The 21,034-nt window shown below is 38.7% G+C and overlaps 1 protein-coding gene across 1 annotated transcript; it reads right to left on the bottom strand.

The window, feature by feature from the left end:
* Nucleotides 1–1,757: 1,757 nt before the first annotated feature.
* LOC146713611 (Fc receptor-like protein 5) lies at nt 1,758–9,992 on the bottom strand. Its single transcript, XM_085452688.1, has 5 exons — nt 9,930–9,992; nt 6,953–7,216; nt 6,561–6,818; nt 4,217–4,366; nt 1,758–2,529 (listed from the first exon to the last, which is right to left on the bottom strand). Exons 1-5 carry the CDS (start codon nt 9,958–9,960, stop codon nt 2,489–2,491), a joined length of 744 nt encoding a protein of 247 aa, XP_085308814.1. The 5' UTR covers nt 9,961–9,992; the 3' UTR covers nt 1,758–2,488.
* Between the last annotated feature and the right edge of the window lie 11,042 nt (nt 9,993–21,034).

The raw sequence follows: 21,034 nt of genomic DNA, 5'->3' as shown, positions 1-21,034 counted from the left end.
TCACTGAGTGCAAAGACAGTGCACAGTGTTTTGACAAGTGTAGGATAAAGCTCTAACATACAAAGAAGAAGCCATGATGCAAACACGACCCAGAAACATCTTCTCTGTGCTAAAGTTCATTTAAAATGGACTCAGGTAAATCAGGAAACTACTCCCTGGTTGGATGAATCAAATTGGAAATTATTTAAGGAAAACATGGAACCTTTGACCTCTGAAGAGAAGCAGGGTGTGCATTTGTGCCCTATGGGACTGACAGTTTGCACATCTGAAGAGGCACGATCAATGCTGGAAGATATCTACATGTCTTACCACACCACAACTTATTTGCCTTTGTCAAATCAAAGGCAAACCGGGAGTTAGGGAGCATTGTTGTGTAGGTGGGTGAAAAAGCTTAAAGGTTAATCTGACTCTATGGTTCAAATGTCTGACTGAACTATATGCTGCTGTGGTGCATTATGGGTTACGTAGGCACCAAAACTGAAACAGGATGATGACTGTTCTGATTTTGTTTTTACTCCTAGACTACCAGATAACTGTTCCTAAAAGCCATCAGATGGTGCAGGAAAATTCATTTAATGTTGATGGTGTTGCTGCACTCCCTGCTGTCAGACTCACACCAGTACACTCCACTGTCTGATGGGTAGACACCTTTGATGGTGCAGGATGATCCATTTAATTGGCCCCAGGTCTCACATGAAACAGAAGACCTTGTGGAGGTGTTTCTCTTCACTGTCCAGCTGCTGAAGCTGCCTGGCACTGCACAGCTCAGAGTCACAGTTTCATAATAAAAGAAGACTGACCTGCCTGGATGGATGCTCAGAGTAGCAGCTGCAGGTTCAAAAACATCAGGTCGAGACACATCAGTTAACATGCAGTAGACTACATGCAGTGTGTCGAGATCAATGACATGAACATCAGAGAAGTAACCTGTACTGATCGTAAGTGCTAAAAGAGACGGGAGACTCACAAAAGATTAACATGAGAGTCAGAATAAATATTCCATTAGACCAGCAAATATGAAGAGACGAGCTACAACAGCCATTATAACTAAAATTGGATTAAGATGTATATTATTCTGCTGTACATGCTTATATATAACAGTCACGGTCTGCTGGGCTGTATCATTGGAGGGGCAAACAGGCATCCACTGTTTAGCCAACAGTACCCTGAGCTACTAGGATAAAACCCACAGACCCATTTTATTCCCCTGATGTTCCACAGATCTGAACTCCAACTAAGAACTTCTGTGATTTCCAAAAAGTACCACAGAGTGTCAAAACACTCAGAAGCCTATGCAGTTACACAGTGAAGACAAATGATAAGAGGATTATTAATGTTCACGCTGCACTGAAAAAAGCTCATGACTCACAAACCATAAACTCGTGTAAAAAGAACTAAAAGTGACATTTGTATAAGAAACATATTGATTTACCTTTAACGAAATCCAAGCAGTGGATGAGAGTCCACAGTGAGAAAGTGAGAAGAGACTCCATGGATTTCATATTATAGAAAAAAACAAGTCCACAGTGTGTGGGAGAATAAAACATTTTGCCTCTTTCTTCTTTAAATCAACATCCATGTTTCAGTTTTAATTCTTAAATTCAGGAAGTGTGCTCAGATGGCCAGTTTTGCTTTCTACGGTTTTAAAGGTTACTCAGTGAATGTCCCCAAAGTTTCTGTCAGCAAAAATAAGAGCTGTCTGACTTAAGCCACTTCAGTGTTTGATTATTTAATTACTCACCAGAGGGGACGCTGGGTCATCTTTTATGAAAGGAACTTTCTAAACCAACATTATAAGTATTTTAATTACTTTATATAAAATGTTCAGATTGCATTAAAATAAGCAACAAGTGTAAAAATGCCCACAAGGTGGAGACAGACAGACAATGCTGATGAGGACATTTGTGAGACTATTTTTCACATTTTTTGATGTCAAAGGCACATCTGCCTGGTTACTGTTATTTCTTCATCCCACTTACCACAGCAGATAGTTAATGCCAGGTTACAGAGTAACACAAGAGTAATGTTTCTAAAAGTAAGAACATATATTTTTTGATGTATTTAGAACAGCAGTAATACAGACAGACACTGATGCATAAAATGATACATTAAACCACAGGACAAATTATAAATTAAAGAAGTATTTGACAAATCTCTTACAACAGGTTTATAAAAGACAATATACTAGTTTGTATATACAATCCTATATAAAACAAGTGCAGCCTGGAGCGTGAGCGGCCCTGGTGAAGGTTTGCACTCTCAGAGTGCTTCTTCATAACATTGTGACACTCAATTTGTCCTTTAAACATAAAACTCATCAAATGCAAAAATGAGACAGTTTTCTGTTCAGTTTATATAATTTTAGATTCATACAAAATCGAACATCATTGCTGCTGAGAGGTTATTAAGGTTGAAAAGATCAGTGTAAGACTATTGCTTTAATCCCAGTGATATATTGATTGTTGATCATCGTCTTCCTGCACTCGAGTTAGAGATGATCAGGCCATTTCCTTTTAGCCTCAGCTCGAGCTGCAGGAAGAACAAAAACTATTTATAGTGCGACATTTTTCAAAGATGACATTTAGTCACATATAAGCTGCTTCATACAACAGCAACAACACCTATTGTTTCCAGAGAACCAGCTCTGTTTCCACCTCATTGACTGTAACAAGGATATCAGATAACTGTCTGTCAGCTGTTCTGCCACAGAAATGACTCAACAGCAGCTGGAAACTTTGCTGTGAAATGTGATGCAAACAAGTGAACATCCATCCTCGCTGCAGGAGCATGAACATACTCAGACACCACCAGGGGGCTGCATCACATGGTGTCATTTGACTTTGCACCACTGTGGATGCCCCGCTCCCCTTAATGTGGTTAGACTGAACCAAAGATTATAATAACTGTTTCTACTCTATGGTTTCACTCAGTCAAACAGGCGTTGCCTTCAGGTGACATGATGATCGTTATCTATGTGTCAGGTCTGATATCATTAGCTTGTTCTGGCTCCAAATGCCCACCAAGCAGCAGCTTAAGAAGCAAAAGTAAAATGGTGAAATTCTGACAGTGACGATGTCCAGGCCTGCATGAAAAAGAGGACATTTTAGATTTAATGGAGGGTGAAGTAAGCAGTAACCTCTACTGTAGCCTTCTGACTGGTAAATAACCTGCTCTACCACCAATACATTCACACAGACAGATAAAAAAAATGACATTTTGGCTCACAGCACTGCATTAAACCCATAAATACTTGGTGCCAAGATGGGAAACACAACAATCAGCACTGAAATTCCATTACGATTACATAATTTCATATTTCAGACCTTAATGTGAGATTTTATCATTTTGCTCATTCTTTTCAAAGCTCTTGATTTTTTTTAAAAAAAGGTGAGGCCTACTCATTACAAGCTGTAAGGTTGGGGAAACGTGCAGTCAGCTGAGACTGAAGAAGTCACTTGGATGAGTCACCAAATGTTTCTACCACTGAAAACATTACGTCCAGATGAGCAGAATCAACTTTTTGGGTTCAAGCATCAGGTTGATGCCTGATGCTTCAGGTCTGCAACCTCATGCAGTCAGATTCCATCTTTAAAGCAACGTTTGTGCCTGATGACTAAAGTAATAAAATCCAGCCTGAACGTCATGGATCTAAAACTGAACTTCAGAAATGTATTTACAAATAGTGACAGAGTGAGGTAATGCTACTTTTCTTCAATGATCTCCCAAAGCACTGCAAGATACAGAGACAAATACCAAAACAACTCTGGAGGTTTAAGAGTTATTATACTCTCAATAAGAACGCACATTTACAGCAGTGGTTTAGCTCACTGGGTTCAGCAGGTGATGCATATGTCATAAAGCTAATACAGAAACCTGAGCTTTTACTCTGAGTTCTGCTCCCAGCTTTCATGTCTTCTCTCCACTGTCTTATTGCAGTAAAGGCCTTCCAAAAAAGTGCATGTTAAAGATCAGTAAGAGAGGCGCAGCATCTGCAAGTAACCCTGCAACTAAGGTGGCACCATGTGCACGGGCTAATGGGTTAAAAGTCTGACATTGTGAACTTAATGTCCAGAGTGAAATTTTAGTTTTTGTAAAGTTTACTCATTATATATGATAATAATTCATTTTTGACATTTCTTCAGCACCTATGTCCTCTGACCCCTTTAGGAAAATTGACATAAACCAACATAATCAGAATTTTTTGAAGTTTTCTTACCTTGAGCCCACTTCCTGTAGGTGTACACAGCCAGTATGAGTATACAGGTGTAGAGGATGAACAGCAGGATGGTGCTCAAAAGTTTGGGCAGAGCGATCGGAGGAGTAGGATCAGGATCAGGATCAGGGGTGGTCACGGGAATATTATTCTCTGTTAGGAGATAAAGTTTTATCATCAGTTCTTCTGTTTAGAGCGAGCATTAAAAAATGTTAATTTTAAATCAATATTTCGTGTTGATACATATGCAGAGATTACTGTGCATTTCACAAAAACATTTCAAGGAACCACATCAGGACATGAAAAACAGAGCTTCTGTGAAATGAGTCAAAGTTTTCAGCATAAAGATATGAGATGTATGACAAACCTTATACCTGGCCTACAGTACCACTTCCTGTGGTAGAACTGCTGCATATCCAGGAAGCAGCTCATATATATGAAAAAACCTGACACGCTTCATGTTGGTGACACGCTTCATGTTGGTGACACGCTTCCAGTGACATTTCATTTCATTTGCTACAGTAGTTAGATTTTTCAGATTGGTTTTATAACGAAACACACAGTCATTTCATTTCTGGATAAGAAAGCAAATTACTCCATAAATATTTTAAACCAAATCTAAAATTCTAGCACATTTCTCTTTTGACCTTTTTATTTATTTTCTTTTTTAGTAGGGATGTCGGCCGGCAGTGTGTTCTCATTCTGGGACATCGATTAAAGCATTTATTTGCCAAATACCAGCTTCATTTACATCATAGTTGTGTGTTTAAGAAAAGAACTGGTTATGTCTCTAGTGTCTTCTCTAGACCCTAGGACTCTAAGACACCAGAAAAAGCATGTGATAGAGTGCAACATAGTGACTTTGTACTGTGTACTGTGTGCAGAAGTCAGGACGTCAGTGTCAGAGAAGTACACGAGAAGGGTGTTGCAGGACATGTAACAGGATGAGACAGTCATGAGGGGGATTAACAGATGGGTTTATGATGGGGTTGGGATGACATCAGAGATCAGCTCTGAGCTCCTTCTTATTTGAGATGGTGATGGACAAGCTGACAGATGAGGAGTTTCTGTGGACTATGATGTTTGCAGATGACACTGAAATTTGTATTAAGAGAGTGGGGAACAGGTGGAAGAGAGCCTGGGGAGGTGGAGGTAAGTTCTGGAGATAAGATGAATGAAAGTCCCTAGAAGTAAGCTAGAATACATGTTTGTGAATGTGGGAGACAGTGCACAAGAGAGGCAAAGAAGAGAGTGCAGGCAAGGTGCTGTGGGCAGAGATGAGTGTGAGTTATGGCAAAAGGATAACAGGAAGAATGAAAGGGGGAATTACAAAATGATAGTTACAGCTGCTGTGATATATAGTTTGGACAAGATAACACATCACTTCTCCCACCTCACAGCTGGAGGTGGGAGACAGTGGCAGAGAAAAGGACACTAAAGAAACTGCTGGACATTATGAACAATGCTGGGCATCCTCTGCACACGGCCATTAACAATCAGAAGAGTCTGTTCAGTGACAGGTTGCTTCTCCCAAAGACAAGAACTAACAGACTTAAAAACTCCTTTGTCCCACACGCCATCAAACTGTTTAACTCCTCTCTGGAGGGGAGAGGGAGGGGAAACAGGAGGACAAAGGAGGGGGGAACAACTAAGCTGTAGTGCCTCTTCACCTCACTGTGCAATACCTTTTGTGCAATACTTTTGTTAATAGTCAACAGTGCAATAGACTCAATACTTGAAATGTGCAATTCACTTGTATTTTTTATTTTTATTCCTATTTATTCTATTTATCCCCTTTGTATATTTTATTTATATATGTCTCTGTATTTATATGTGTGTGTGTGTGTGTGTGTGTGTGTGTGTGTGTGTGTGTGTGTGTGTGTGTGTGTGTGTGTGTATACATATAATATTCTGTAACTGTAACTTCTGTCGGTGCTGTGCTTTTGGAAACAGAATTTCCCAGAGGAACCCACCCGAGGGATTAATAAAGTTTTATCTTATCTTATCTTAGAAGTGACGATAAACAGCGAGAATAAAACTGAAAACTACTTGGTTAACTTTTGATTTAGGAATATAAAACTTTAGGTTAATCAATGTCCCGGAAATGTTAAGATTTTAGTTTACTCTTTAAAACTTACAGCTTTAAACCTGGCTTTCACCAGGCAGCATAGAGGGGTAGACATACTGGTGCATTATGGTGATACAAGTTTTGCTAATAAGTTGTGGTCAGGTTTATACAAAAAACATCCCATTTAATCACCAAGTTATAATTGAAACTGCTTTATGTATGCAACAGTATTTATAAGCTGTCAGACGAAAGCTTCATGAAATCTAACATCATCATCACCTCTCACTTCCAGCCAAACCACTGGTGACTCTCCTTTTGTGGGATGTTCACACTTGTAGAAGCCTTCGTTCTCCTTGGACACATGGATAAGGCCCAACCTTCCTTCAGGCTTTTTTTCAAAAAAAGTACCATTTCTGTAGAAAGCAGTACTGAAATTGGACGTAGACTCCTTTGCATATTTTTCCTTATAGGAGCAGTTTAGTGTCACACTGTCTCCCTCAGTCAGAGGAACAGCAGGACCCTGCAGGATGACACCAGCTGAAATGCAGAGAGAGAAACGGTGGTCTCTGACTCTGGTTTTGTTCTTAGTTAAAAAAAAATTGCAAAATGCGTTAATTTTATTTTTACTTAAGATACAACATCAACAATCTGACATTACTTAGCAAGCTTACTTGCCACTGTGATGTTGATGGTGTTGCTGCACTCCCCGCTGTCAGACTCACACCAGTACACTCCACTGTCTGATGGGTAGACACCTTTGATGGTGCAGGATGACCCATTTAATTGGCCCCAGGTCTCACATGAAACAGAAGACCTTGTGGAGGTGTTTCTCTTCACTGTCCAGCTGCTGAAGCTGCCTGGCACTGCACAGCTCAGAGTCACGGTTTCATAATAAAAGAAGACTGACCTGCCGGGATGGATGCTCAGAGTAGCAGCTGCAGGTTCAAAAACATCAGGTCGAGACACATCAGTTAACATGTAGTACACGCAGTGTGAGAAGATCAATGACATAGATCCTGAAACCTTTTCTGCCACTGCACAGATTCAAACCAGCGACCGTTTTGGACAAAAGTTTCCACAAACTCAACATTGCCAAGAACGACATGGTAATGTTAGGCTTTTAAGCCCCACGCCCGCTACCAGGGGTAAAAAGGAGGAGCTCACGTTTAATCGGTTATAACACGGTGTCAGAAATATAAGTCCGGACATGTGCGGTATCCACAAAAACCTCTGAATCTCAGTTAAAATCTCATATAAACCATTTCTACAAAAACTAAACAGAACGAAAACAAGTCATGATTAAACCAACAGTTACGTAAATGTCCGCTAAACAAACAAAACCAAACAAGAAATTCTCCAGACTTTATGTAACCAGCTAAAGAAAGGTGAGTTATCTTCCAGAGATATCAACGATTCCAAACACCAAGTTTCACAACACTCTGACCAAAATTCACTGAACGAGCCGCAAAAGAAGACCACAAAAACACAGAAAATGGCTTACTGTTCAGATTTCGCAGTTAGCTCTTAGCCACGTGATTATCAGCAGTTTCCACGGCTAACTAACCGCATCAGAGCCATTTCCGTCAACAACCTACATTTTAGACCCACCTACAGACACGTGACTGGATGGAGGTCACATGTAGTAATTTTGGGGCCACGTTGAGTTTGGCCTTGCAAGTTCTGATTGGTTGAAGTGACGGGAACGTGGCATCATTACTGTGATTCTATTGGCTCAAACGATTAAAAAGAGGTGTCAATCATGCAAATTTACCAAAAGAAACCAAAGTTACAGCCCCTCAGAATTTAAAGGGCCAGAGGCCAATTAAACGCTACATGCGCACGGCAGAAAAGGGCCATTGCGATGTAAATGTGTGGTTAATTCTTCAAAAAATGTATTAAAAAAACAAGCATTTTTAAGCAAAATTAATGAATTTCTGCTTAATTTTATTTTGATACCAAAATTGTAAGCACAGCGTTTGTATTGGAGGAGAAATAATCAATTAATTTTGGGTATTTCTTTTTAGAGCAGGAAGCTCAGAAACCACTTTGGGGCTCAAGATTAATGATTTCTTTGAAATGTTTTCTTTCCACTTTAATCTCTAATCTTAACCTTATTCCATTTCAAAAAAAAGTAATTGGTTGCACAAATTTGAATTTATTTTCGATTTTCTCAAATCTGCACTGCACATCAAAAGAATACTTTCAGGTTCAATATACATACACTTAAATCTTTTAGTAAGTGACACAGTCAGCTTTTCATGGGTGATCATGATTAACTACAACTGGTACTTTATGTCTGTCAGCACTAAAGCACTTGTTTCACAGCGTTCATCAGATTAACCAATACTCAAAAAATGGGAAAGTCCAAAGATCTGAATGAAGATCTAAGAAGTAACATACAAAGGCACAGACTAAGACACGCGAGCTTGACATTGGGACAGAGGGGGAAACAGACATGGGAACAAGACAAAAAGAGAAGATGGAGACGGCGAGAGACATGATGGGCTGTGGAGAACACACATGGATGCACATGAAGGACAGATGAGACAAGGATGAAACACAAGGAGGAAAACCTGGGACAACTAAGGGAGACAAGACACAGAGAGGGGGGGGCGAAACCACAGAAGCCGAGCAGACACAGACATAAGTGGGGAAAGCTGTAAACTCAATGACATTAGAAGAACCAAAACTCAAACCTAAAACGTCTTAGCAAAGCAAAAAATCAAACATCAACAAATATGTTAACCTAAAAAAGTAACCTCAAAGAGCTGGGTCAAAGACCCAGAAACAAAACATTCTGCCAATAAGAGAGGTCAAACTTCCCATCAGAGTTATGCCTGCAGCTTGTTGTTGGCTGTCACTAATATTTGTTAAATGTTAACCAAAAATTTCAACCTTTTTTTGTTTAGTTTTTTAAAGTCATTAAAGATGTAAGAACAGTTGAAGAAACCATTAAAAGCCCACAATTACCTCAACATTCACTCCCCTGATGAGTGTATGGAAACTTCTGACCATGAATGTTCAAGAAGGGTTAATTTTAGCTTCAGGGAAAACTAATCCATGTAAATATTCCACCATGTATCAAGTGATGGGAGTTATAACAACCATGACAGCTGATGTCGCATTAACGTGTACGAGAGGAATTCAAATTCAAAATCATAAAATGCACAAAATCAGGAATCTGCCCAGCTAACAGGGGCTTAGAGACAGATTATACCCGAGGACTCAAGTCATCAGTCCATCACAGAGCTAAACATTCACAGACAACCATCCTTACCTGTGAACAATTAAAATAACTAGTTAACCTAACAGGCATGTGTTTGGACCGTGGGAGGAAGTTAGACTACCAGGAACTCACACAGTCCAAACAAAGACACAAACTCCACTCACAAGACCCTTTAACCCTTTGGCTCTAAACCAACACGGCTCATTTCTCAAATGATTTACAGAAGAAAAAAACAAATATGCTTTCTGATGTTCACATGTAGCAAAGTGCTTTAAAGGATTTCAGAAACTGCTTTTAAAACTTTAACCATCATTTAAGAATTGACTCATTGCAAATGAGAAAAACTGCATGCAAGCTATAAATGTAAAAACAAACAAAGATCTGTTGTTGACAAATATGAAATAAAAAGTCAGTTTTCTTACTGATCATGAGGCAGACTGGTGCGATCATCATCCTGTTTTAAAGATGACTTTGTTTGAAGTCTGAAAACAGTAATTTAAACCACATCCTGCCAAAGCCTTCTCACACCATGCACAGCGCACACCCACAAAATAACGTAAAAAAACTCATCAAGTACCCTATGCTGGACCTGCAACACCTTTGCATTTATATCTAGAGACCATAAAGTCTAAATGTCTTCTTTATTTCTGTTCCTTTAGAAATAGTAGTTGAATGTGTGGACTGTAAAACAGAGTTTTACAGATGGAACATTTTCTGTATTAATATTACAAATATAAGCCACGGTTACATAAACCAGGCCTAAGGTTGTGCATGTGCACATTGGTATCTCTACTAAAGTGTAACAATCAATTCAATTTTATTTATACAGCACCAAATCACAACAACAGTCGCCTCAAGGCTTTATATTGTAAGGTAGATCCTACAATAATACATACAGAGAAAAACCCAACAATCATATGACCCCCTATAGCAAGCACTTTGGTGACAGTGGGGGGGGGGAAAACTCCCTTTTAACAGGAAGAAACTTCCAGCAGAACCAGACTCAGGGAGGGGCGGCCATCTGCTGCGAGGGGTGAGAGAAGGAAAACATGCTGTGGGAGAGAAACAGAGATTAATAACAAGTATTAGGTGTTCTGGTAACGCCTAGTGGTAAATCCCGAATAAATCTTGCCAAAGGCTATTTGAGGAAACCAAGTCTTGCATACTTTATCTTGGCATTTTATGCCAATTTTGTATTAAAAAGTGGTCAATAAAACGAATAGAACAAGAAAATAAAATAAAAGAAGTTGCTCATCACAACTTTGATGTCAAGTAAAACATACACAGATTGTCTAAAAAGCTGCACTTCTAAGAATTGATATTAAATGTCTTAAGCTTGCATTGTACCCAAGGATTCTGTAAAATATTTACATACTGTATACAAGATGTCAATACAGTGCTCAGAGGCACCAGGTTAAAAACTATTAACACCAAGATGCAGTTTACCAACATGTCTGTGCAAATTTGTGAAATAATAGTCTACTAAGGCCTATTAAGAAAGAGATCACAAAAATCACAAAAATTGAAAGTTTATTTCAAGGTAATTTCGCAGTCCAAATTAAAATCTGAAGAAATTCTCTCAGGGCATTGTGTGTTTATGTGGACGAGAGAGTCACACAGCAACAACAAAGAGCATAATGTAGTGGTTATCCCGAGCATAAAAGTATGTTTTGTTGATATAGTGCAATGTAAGAGCTTATGGAGTTTTCAGAGTCTAGACAGTCAAAAATACTCATTGTGCACACAAAAACAGATATCAATCTGGATAGTGGTTAATTCAACAAGGACACTATTGGCGTGTCCAAAACCATGGGCTGTATCCTCCTGAGGACCTGGCCTTCGTGGTCTACGTGGGCCGGGTCCTCAGAAGGTCCAATAGGCCGGACGTAAAGGCCGGACAGTCTAGCCTACAGATTTGCGCCAGCGCTGTCTCGCTGGAGTTTAATCAACTCGGCCGTCTGCTCCTCGCTATCTAAAATATAACAGGATGATTGCGTAAATTCCCGACCATCTCACACTTCTGTTTAATCAGTTTTCTGTTTGACGTTTATTCAGCTGTGTGAAAACCCCGGAGGAACCCACCCGAGGGATTAATAAAGTTTTAATTTATCTAATCTAATCTAATGACTTTAATCCAGCCAAACTGATTTACTCCTGAACAAATAAAACACTGAAAAAAGCCAAACAATAACATTTTCAAGTTATCTAAGTGACTTATATATCAAGTTTAACCAGAGTAGCGAAAGACCGCGTTGCTCTGAAGATGATGTGCCGGGAGTTTGCCGTTCTCGGCAGCTCTAGTGACCCTCGAGCTCCCGGCGAGCTATCGAGCTGGTGGGTAACAGACGTCTCTGAAAACATCGGAGCACTTTTGCAAATATGTGATATCTTGATCTAAGGAGCTTGGAAAGAAAAGCATCTGGACTTCTTTAAGTTACTTGAAGACGTTTCACCTCTCATCCGAGAAGCTTCTTCAATTCTAAGAGTCAAATGGTGGAGAGTCCCAGATTTAAGCCCTGTGGGAGTTTCCCCCCAAAAGAGGGACAAAGGACCCCCTGATGATCCTCTAACTAATCACATGAGCCAAGGTGTGAAAACGGGTGTGGGTCACAATCAGCCAGGGTTTCGGGTGAGCTCATTGTGAAACCTAGCCCCACCCTATCATGTGATTTCCTGAGGTCAAAGAAGCCATTTATGTCCACTGTGACGCCTTAACGCCCACTCACACTCTGGGCCATCTGACCTCAGGAAATCACATGATCACTGAAATCACTGTGAGCGACCATCTTTGAACAGAGGTGGTGGCCTATGACACCAACTGTCTGCCATCTATAATCCAGTTTTGAAGGCGTCTGGGAATCGACGTTAAATCCATACTGTAGATCTGTGCAAACACAGAATACTGATTAGCAGCAATATAACAATTAATATAGCAATTAAATGAAATAGGCTGTAATTGCATGTAGCTTGCATGTATGCCGTTTTTCTTGTTTTCATAGCTCTGGTAATATGTGTTTAAACTCAGTGAGTTGTGAAGTCTTTTCTTCTTCCTCATTTTCAGTAGAAAATGTCTTTCTTTAATTATTATCAGTTCAAAGTTCAACATAAGTTGTTTTTTGGCAGAGAAAAAAAAATACATATCACCACACAAGTGATGGGTCTGCCTGGCACAGACCCACTGCTGGAACAAGACAATTCTACTACAACAGCAAAAGCAAGACGCAAGTCACCAAAGTTCTTTGTGTTACTTGTGCACAAAGGAGAGAACAGTGACGAGCGCCGTTCCTTCGCTTGACCCCAGTTGCTCTCGTCTGCTCCCTCGTAGCACTGCTCTTTATTGTCGTTACATGAATATGCATACGTTCATTAACCCACGACATCTTACATAGGCATACATGTGAACAAAGAGTATCTTTTCTGTGTGTCATATAGGTATGTGTGTGGGTGTGTGTGTGTGGGTGTGTGTGGGGTCAAGATGTGACCCTGTGAAGACTCCCCAAAGCTGGTGCCAGGAGTCTAGCGGTCCACCTAAACAAAAGGCACTTGTACTTAAACAGATACAGAGTAGGTGTCCTCCTATACCATAAATCAGTAAGAGAAGGTACGACCTCTCTCATGACCTTAAGATGTGTGTGCATGCCAGAGTGCTCTGGGTAGCACACAGAGTCTTTGCAGACTGTTAAGGATCAGACCTCTATCATTATGCAATCGATTATAATCGACTAAGCATTTCTGAGTACATATTTCTAAGCATAAATAACAATCAACAATATAACCCTAACAACTTCTTAATAGCAATGAACTGGTCTGCATTGGTGCATCATATCTTTATTCTCTTCCCCCTCCTGCCCCCCCCCCCCTCTTTCTTAAATAGATAACTATCATATCTGATATCATATCTCACAGTACAATAATATTGAATGGGTTGCATTGTTGTATTTTGTCATGTTTCTCAGGTCTTTGTCTGAATTTCTACGAACATTATTGCTAAGGATTGTCTTATTGCATTGGAGTCACACTGGGTTAAATATGTACACTTGGGTTTTAAGGGGTATTTATTATTTTCTTCTTTTTTTTGGGTTGTATGGAAGCCCCAAACGCAATTTCATTGTTCTTGACAATGACAATAAATAAATAAATACTAAATACTAAAGCAAACACCAAGGATCTAACTAACAGTTTCAAGGTTAATACTTCATAAAATTACCCAATGAGTGTTTGTGGACACACAGTCCAGTTTTGTTCTGTTACTTGACATAAACTGCCTCATCTTTGTTTTCAAATACATCATCAAGATTTTTTTTTCATGTCCAGTTTTTAAGGACTAAAAATTCTGAAAGTAGAGGTCCAAATGGAACAAATTTTTACACCTCAATATCTTAATTAATAACAAGTGTGTGTGTGTGTGTGTGTGTGTGTGTGTCTATTTTTAGTTTTTGTTTTTTTATTTGCCAGGTAGTCATCTGATCATGCTGGAACTCAGAGTGGAACTGGGAAGAGCGGATCGAGGAGGCCAACGAGAGGAAACGCGACAAGTACCAGGAACTAGTGCAGGAGTGCAGGGGAAGGGGGTGGGAGACACTCTATGAGCGCATAGTAGTGGGTTATAAGGGCTTTGCAGGATGATCACTCTGCAAAGTCCTTGACCAGCTGGGTGTGGCTGGGGCAATGAAGAAGAGGTCCATCCAGGCTGTGAGTGAAGCGGCAGGGAAAGCCACAAGGTGGCTGTGAATTAAGAGGGCTGATCCGTGGCGATCACCCCCGGCTGCGTGTGTGATGTTACAAGATCCAAAATGCCTAATGACCCCAGGATACATCACTAAAGATGCATGCCAGTGCATCCAGGAGATGTTTCTTGCACAATCATATCAAATGTCTCTAAACACATATGTATTGTTAACTTAAAAAATGTCCATGACCAAAAACCAACACACAGTTCTTTTGAGATAAATTTACATTCTGCTGTGCGACCAAGCTGTTGGACAAGCTGTCAGTTTGGCTGTTCTTGCTCTTCTCTCAGTCAAATCTCTTCTTGTTGTGGTTCTGCTTGCTCATTGTTTGGATGATTGCTTTGTCCTATGTTTTTTATTCCTGTGCAACATAAAACAAGTTATTTGCTTCTCAAAATTGATCATTAACATATTATGTTGTTTGGACACTCTGGTCAACATGTGGTTAAGCTAACAAACTTACATCTTAGGTTGTGGAAAACAAGAAATATTTCAAATTAAAAGCAAGAAAGACTAAAGAGAGAAAGTATTGGTATGTTAAAGAATTCATCATGCATTATGCAGTTTTTCTTTTGAGCTGAGAGGGCCAATAAAATTCACATTGAATAGCTTTAAGCTATAGCAGATCACCAAGCACTCCACGCTTCAGTTATATGAGATACATTTATATTTTTAGCACAAACTGATTTTTGAACTTTTATTTCTTGATCTATATAAAGGATCCAGATCGTTGTAAACAAAGACTCTTGTAGGTCTGATATTAGACACCTTTTGTCAAGCAGGTGTATTCATATCAATCTGATTGATGTTTATTGATGCCCAACATTTACAGATTGCATTGAGTGATGTTAGGATGAAAATTGATAGTGACTGGAGATTTTAGAAATTTTATAATACAGCAACTGTAGCCATATATTTTACATTTAGTATGAGGTAACATGGAGGTTTTTGTTTTTATATTGCATGAGAATAGCACTGATGACAACACTGATATTACCACTCAATTACATGTGGTAGTTTGTGTGTAATAAGCAGGAAGTTAATACTGTATTCATAATTAATGATTGAAACAAGCATCAGGAAGTCTTGAAGGAACTGGATTTAATTATTAGCATTTTGCCTAAGTCAGTTTAAAGGAATAATACATATTAATACATTAGATTCACGTGTGAGTGTAGAGAATCCTCTTTCACAGCATAGTTTATATCTGGATGACAATACATGATATGCTAAAAATATTTCAGATAGGAAAGAAAGTGGAAGACATGTTTAAAATGTCCAGTACACACAAATACAATGCCATGTTCTCGCACTTGTCTAATTCAGGGTTGCACAGGATGAATGCCACCGTCATCATTAACTGACCTCTAAGCATCCAAAGATCCTGTCAGAGTACCTCGGTTGACCAAGTGTTTTATATTTAGTTTCATATTTCATGTTTGGGCATCATAAATCAGAAATGATCTTTTCATATTTATATCATATAATATTATATTTATATTACATTATAGTTTTTGAGTGTTGTTTATTTAATATTTGCTGACTTATGTTCTCTACTAGTTTAATTTCTACCACTCTTGAGTTTATCTTGTTGTTTGGGTTGTCTTGTGTGTTTTATGGTTCCCTTTTATGTCATTGTTTCATCTGTGTGTTCTTCATCGGTGTCTCCCAGTTAAGTCAGTCTTGTCTTCATGTTGTTTTGTCATTTTGTCTTTCTAGCCATGTCTCTCCTTCCCTCTCTCTCCCTCCATGTTTCTCCCTCTCTGCGTCCCTCGCCCTCTTGCTCATGTGTTTGTTTCATCTCCCTTACCTGTTCCCATGTTCTCGTTCTTGTGTTTCATCCTTTGTCTTTCCAGTCCATCATGTGCGTCTGTTACTGTCAGTCTTTCCTTTGCTCTATTGTCAAGTGTACGTGTCCTTGTCTGGGTCTCAGTCTGCATTCCACTTCCTGTTTTTATTTTCATGATACCTTATCTCATCTGCATTGTGTTCAGTTTGCTTCCGCTGTCTCGTTATGTTTAATTTCTTCCTGCTGTGCTCCCATGTGTTTCCACTTTCCTTATCACCCCTTTGTGTAGAGGTTGTCTCAGTCTTTCTTTATCCCTGTGCTGAGTCTCTTCTCACCTCCCCTCATGTTTCATGGTTTCCTAGTATTTTTCCCAGTTCAGGTTATTTTTGCGTTCTGATTTTTGCTTATTTCTTATCCTTGTCTGCGCTTGGATCTGCACCTCGCCTCACATGATCTGCAACAGCAGGTCTTGACAGATGTAGCCTCTCCTGCAGCAAGCAGCACCAAGCTGCTGTTTGGAAGGTCTTTGAACAACCATTTCACAGAAACAGACTGTAATATAAAAAAAAAAATGCAGCATTATAATTTGTGTGTAAAGTAAAATTATTAATTTGTCTTTTTTCTTTTCTACCTAAAATAACATATTGGAATGCACTGGAATATTTAGATTATATTATTAGAAATAAACCACTACAAAAGTCACTGGGTGGAGCTATATTCTGAGGACACCACACCTCTGAGCCATTGGCCTATGCTGTTGAAGTTGGAGTTGAAACCAGTCCATTGGTTTATATAAACATGGATCTAGGATGCAAGTCCTCATAACATAGCTATCCACTCACAGCGAATTTCTGAGTGGCTCTTTTCTAATGATCGACATTGAATATTCCAATATGATATTTTAGAAAAAGCAAAAGAGTAGTTATTATTTTACTTTATACACAAATTATAACAGTGCCTTTTTTTAATAGGACACTGTATCTGTAAAATTGTTGCTCAAAAAACTAACAGTTACATTGTGCTTGCTTTAACATTGTTTTTTCTTTTGGATTTTTCAATATGCAAGTGGCTTGCTTGGCGTTACTTGCTGCAGGAGAGGCTGGATCTTTGGATGGTTAGAGGTCAGTCAATGACGAACGCAGCAGAGGCCTGTGGTGTTTCGACCCACAACCCTGAACTGGACAAACAGGAGAATATGGATGGCATCTTATTTTTCTGTACTGGACATTTTAAACATGTAATTTACCATATTATATATTATCATCATTATCATCATCAGGCAGTGTTGCAACCCTTATTACACAGAAACTACCACAGGTAATTGAGTGGTAATAACTTATAAATTGCCACAAATCTGTTCAGGTTTGTTCAGTTTTTTTCTTGTTGTTGTTTTTTTTATTGTGAGATGTTTTTTTTAATTAAAAGAGAAGAAAACGGTTACTTACACTTTTGCCAAAGTTTCTAGAATTTGCACCAAGCAATGACAGCAATGACAGTGATGACAGTGATGACAACCCCACCAACAATGACACCAATGGCACCGGCACTAACAGGGTTGTTAGTGTTGTCATTATCATTACCTGAAAAACACAGAATCAATATGTCAACTTTTTTTTTGTTTTTTTTTCTAACCATAGTCTTCTAAGAACACTTATCCTCCCATCAGTCTCACAGCAGCAACATATCTGCCAAATCTTATTTGCTCTGTTTATCACAGATTTATAGTGATGATAACAGCATTCAGTCACTGCCCACAACTGTGCTGAGTCTGCTAGATCAAAGAGGAGGTGACATGTATCGGACTGAAAGCCATTGATTATTTTTCTTTTTTTTTCTCTTTTTTCTTTTGTTTTTTCTTTCTTTTTTTCTTCTTTTCTTTTTTTGCTTTTTTCAAGTCTTGATTCTCTTTTCACTCCATTTCTGCTAATGCATTCCCTCTTTTACCCTCCGTGAGTATTTACCTGTAAGCAAACAAAGCCTGATCACATGTGATTTGTCAACAAAGGTCTGACTACAGTGGGCTATAAATGGAAATCCAAAAGCTTCCAATATGAATACTTTGTTCATATTTTATGGACTATTTATAAAGACTGGCACAGCATAAAGTCCAGTTCACTCATGAGCAACTGTCACTGTTGTGGGTATGTGTGAATAAAGCCATAAATAGCATTACAAAAATGGGATAATTTCCTTAGGGATTAATAAAGTATTCTGATTCTGAAACTTCCGTTGTAATAAATAAGACAACAACTGATATCTGTGAAATAGCTACAAGTCTCCAGTGGATTCAAAAAGTAAATTTATGAGAGACGGGCTCCAGCAGCTTACTGAAGCAGACATTAAATCAGAGAGTATCTTGATACTCGTATTGGCTGCTGTTGAAAATATACTGCAATTCAATGCAAAAAGCATGAGAAATGTCTTTGTTCTGCACAATGAGCTCTTTACTCACTATCTGACGACCAAGCACTGGACCAAGCTTTTATTGGCAGGCAAGACACTGAAGAGCATGCAAATTGAGGCACACTGAAAAAGGAAGTCTGGGAGAGCTAATCTGTCATAGAGCTGCAGCACACTGAACAGTATAGCAGTATATTATGAGGAACAGATTGCATTGGTGTTCTATTAGAGCCATGATTGTAACCATAACTGTCATGTAAAGCTTGAGTAGATGAGAGTATCAGAGGAAATGAGATAAGTGGATTTATGCTGGAGCAAGCACACGTGTGCATGTTTGGTTATATGCGTGGGTGTGCATGAGTCATGTGTTTATGCATCCCTCGCTTTTGTGAGTTTGAACACAAATACCTGGATAAATGTTAACATTCTAATTAATGAATATTAAGTATATTTAAAAAGTCGCTGTTAAGTGAGTACATTAACTTTCTAGATTTTTCAACAGGATTATCAGTATGTGTTTGCCACCAGGTTGAAAGCTCAGGAACTCCTCAATGAGTCTTAGTGGATCGGGCAGATTTATAGCACAGGTCCATGATGGAGGTGCTTTGCTATAACCGTATTAAACCCGGGTAGCAAGAGAAAAAGAGGGGGTTGGGCGCAATCTGATACAGGGCTTCCTCTAATCAGCCAGAGGCTCCACACTGATTATTTTTCAATAGGCTGATAACATCCAAAATAACAGTTACAAGCTCAGACAGAACGTTTTTTCTAACCGTTCTCTAAACTACCATAACAAACCAAACGGTTTGTGCAATCTTAAAAATTACAACGGTTCCTGAAAGCAGCAACATTGCTTACCTTAATGATTTTAGCGTCACACTAGAGTCAGTGTCAACAGAAACATTGACAGTAGAGTCTTGTACAGTTATTTTATTTTCAACTTTAATTTATATATTTTATCTTATTCTTCCCAGTTAAATTTACCCTTCATTCTAATTTGTGTTGTACAGTTATTTCATTTTTAACCTTAATTTATATTTTATTCCTTCCTAGTTAAATTTACCCTTTTTAATTTTTCATATTTATTTCCTATCTTATTCATAGCCTTTTCCTTTTTTGTTTTCTTTAGGTCACGAGCAGTTGTCCAAGCATTTCACTACATATCGTACTGTGTATGACTGTGTACGTGACAAATAAAATTTGAATTTGAATTTGAATTTGCATCACAGCCGCCCAGGGTTGAGAAAGAGTAAGTGAGTGCGAAAGAGCCATACAGAAAACTGAATTTCAACCCAGATCAATGAGTAATGATGACAGGGTTTCATGGCAATAAGAACATTATGTGTTATGCCATGCTATTTTACTTTATAAATGACTCATCACCCATCACCAAATTAGAAAAAGACGAAAATAAGCAAGACAATATCCTGATTTGCATGTATTTACATATTGAAGCAACAACAAATGACTTGTCGCATACATGCAGGTTAATAAGGTTTTAAAATGGCATCATTGTAATTTAGACAGGAGTCATTTTTGTTTTGTTTTTGCTTATTTTGATTTCACATCATGTTTGATGGAAAGAGAATCCAGACTTTAAATCTGAGCAGGATGACAATATTACATTCATATTTTTTTAACACAGGTACCTTGTATGGATCTTTTTGTGTTTAAATTACAGCCGTCATGATCCTGGATCTGGTCACCCAGTTTTTATGTGTTGATCATTAATATTCTGTATATCTGTGGTTCTTGTGGTTTAGGTTTTTTTTTTGTATTTATAGCTTCCTAAGTTATCTTTAGTATTTTGTGATTTGTAGTCTTTAGGTTTGGTTACTGTGCCTCCATTGTGTTCCTTGTGGTATGTCTAATCACCCTGGTCCCCATGTTTGTGTATTTCCCGTTTTACTTTGACAGTCACGTGTCTTGTGCTAGAGTATCTGGTTGTTAAGTGATGACTTATGAAGCTAGCTTAGCACAAATATAGAAACATCCTCCAAAGAGCTGCTTTTTACTTTCTTGCTTTGAGTACATTTCAGAGACTTTACTTTTTTACTTTTACTTGAGTAATGAAGTTGAAGCCAACTCTGCTTCCTGCTGCTTCCAATAAAATAAACCCATTGTAACTTCTTATTCTGTGTGTTTCACTTCATAAGAGAATTTTTCTGACACTTTGGTCCTTTGAGCCCGATTTCAACATCTCTCCTCTTCACTTCCACCAACGCTCACCAACACCGTGCACAGGGGAGACTATATGACTCCCGATAAAGACCTCTGCCCTATCACGTGCAAAGTGCTGTTTGGGAAGGTAAGGCCGGCAGCAGGAAGGATCTATAAAACTTACAGCTTTAAACCTGACTTTCACCAGGCAGCATAGAGGGACATAGAGAACTGTGATGTACGGTGGTAACAGGCTTTGTTAATTAGTTGTGGTCAGGTTTATACAAAAAACATCCCATTTAATCACTGAGTTATAAATGAAACTGCTTTATGTATGCAACAGTATTTATAAGCTGTCAGACGAAACCTTCATGAAACCTACCATCATCATCACCTCTCACTTCCAGCCAAATCTCTGGTGACTCTCCTTTTGTGGGATGTTCACACT

The sequence above is a fragment of the Copadichromis virginalis genome, linkage group LG3, assembly GCF_057382275.1.
Source record: "Copadichromis virginalis isolate Kocher_CV1m ecotype Utaka linkage group LG3, C_Virginalis_male_GT1.1, whole genome shotgun sequence".
NCBI classification, from domain to species: Eukaryota; Metazoa; Chordata; class Actinopteri; order Cichliformes; family Cichlidae; genus Copadichromis; species Copadichromis virginalis.
Note: the sequence above shows the minus strand (reverse complement) of the source record. Positions and strands in the feature narration are given on the sequence as shown.

What these genes read in the sequence shown, in the direction of transcription:
- LOC146713611 (XM_085452688.1), bottom strand. Translation starts at nt 9,960, where the DNA reads ATGATGATCGCACCAGTCTGCCTCATGATCA. An exon ending in CATCAACATCACAGTGGCAA is followed by an intron (nt 6,819 to 6,952) that starts GTAAGCTTGCTA and finishes TCTGCATTTCAG; the next exon opens with CTGGTGTCATCCTGCAGGGT. An exon ending in CTACAGGAAGTGGGCTCAAG is followed by an intron (nt 2,530 to 4,216) that starts GTAAGAAAACTT and finishes TTCTTCCTGCAG; the next exon opens with CTCGAGCTGAGGCTAAAAGG.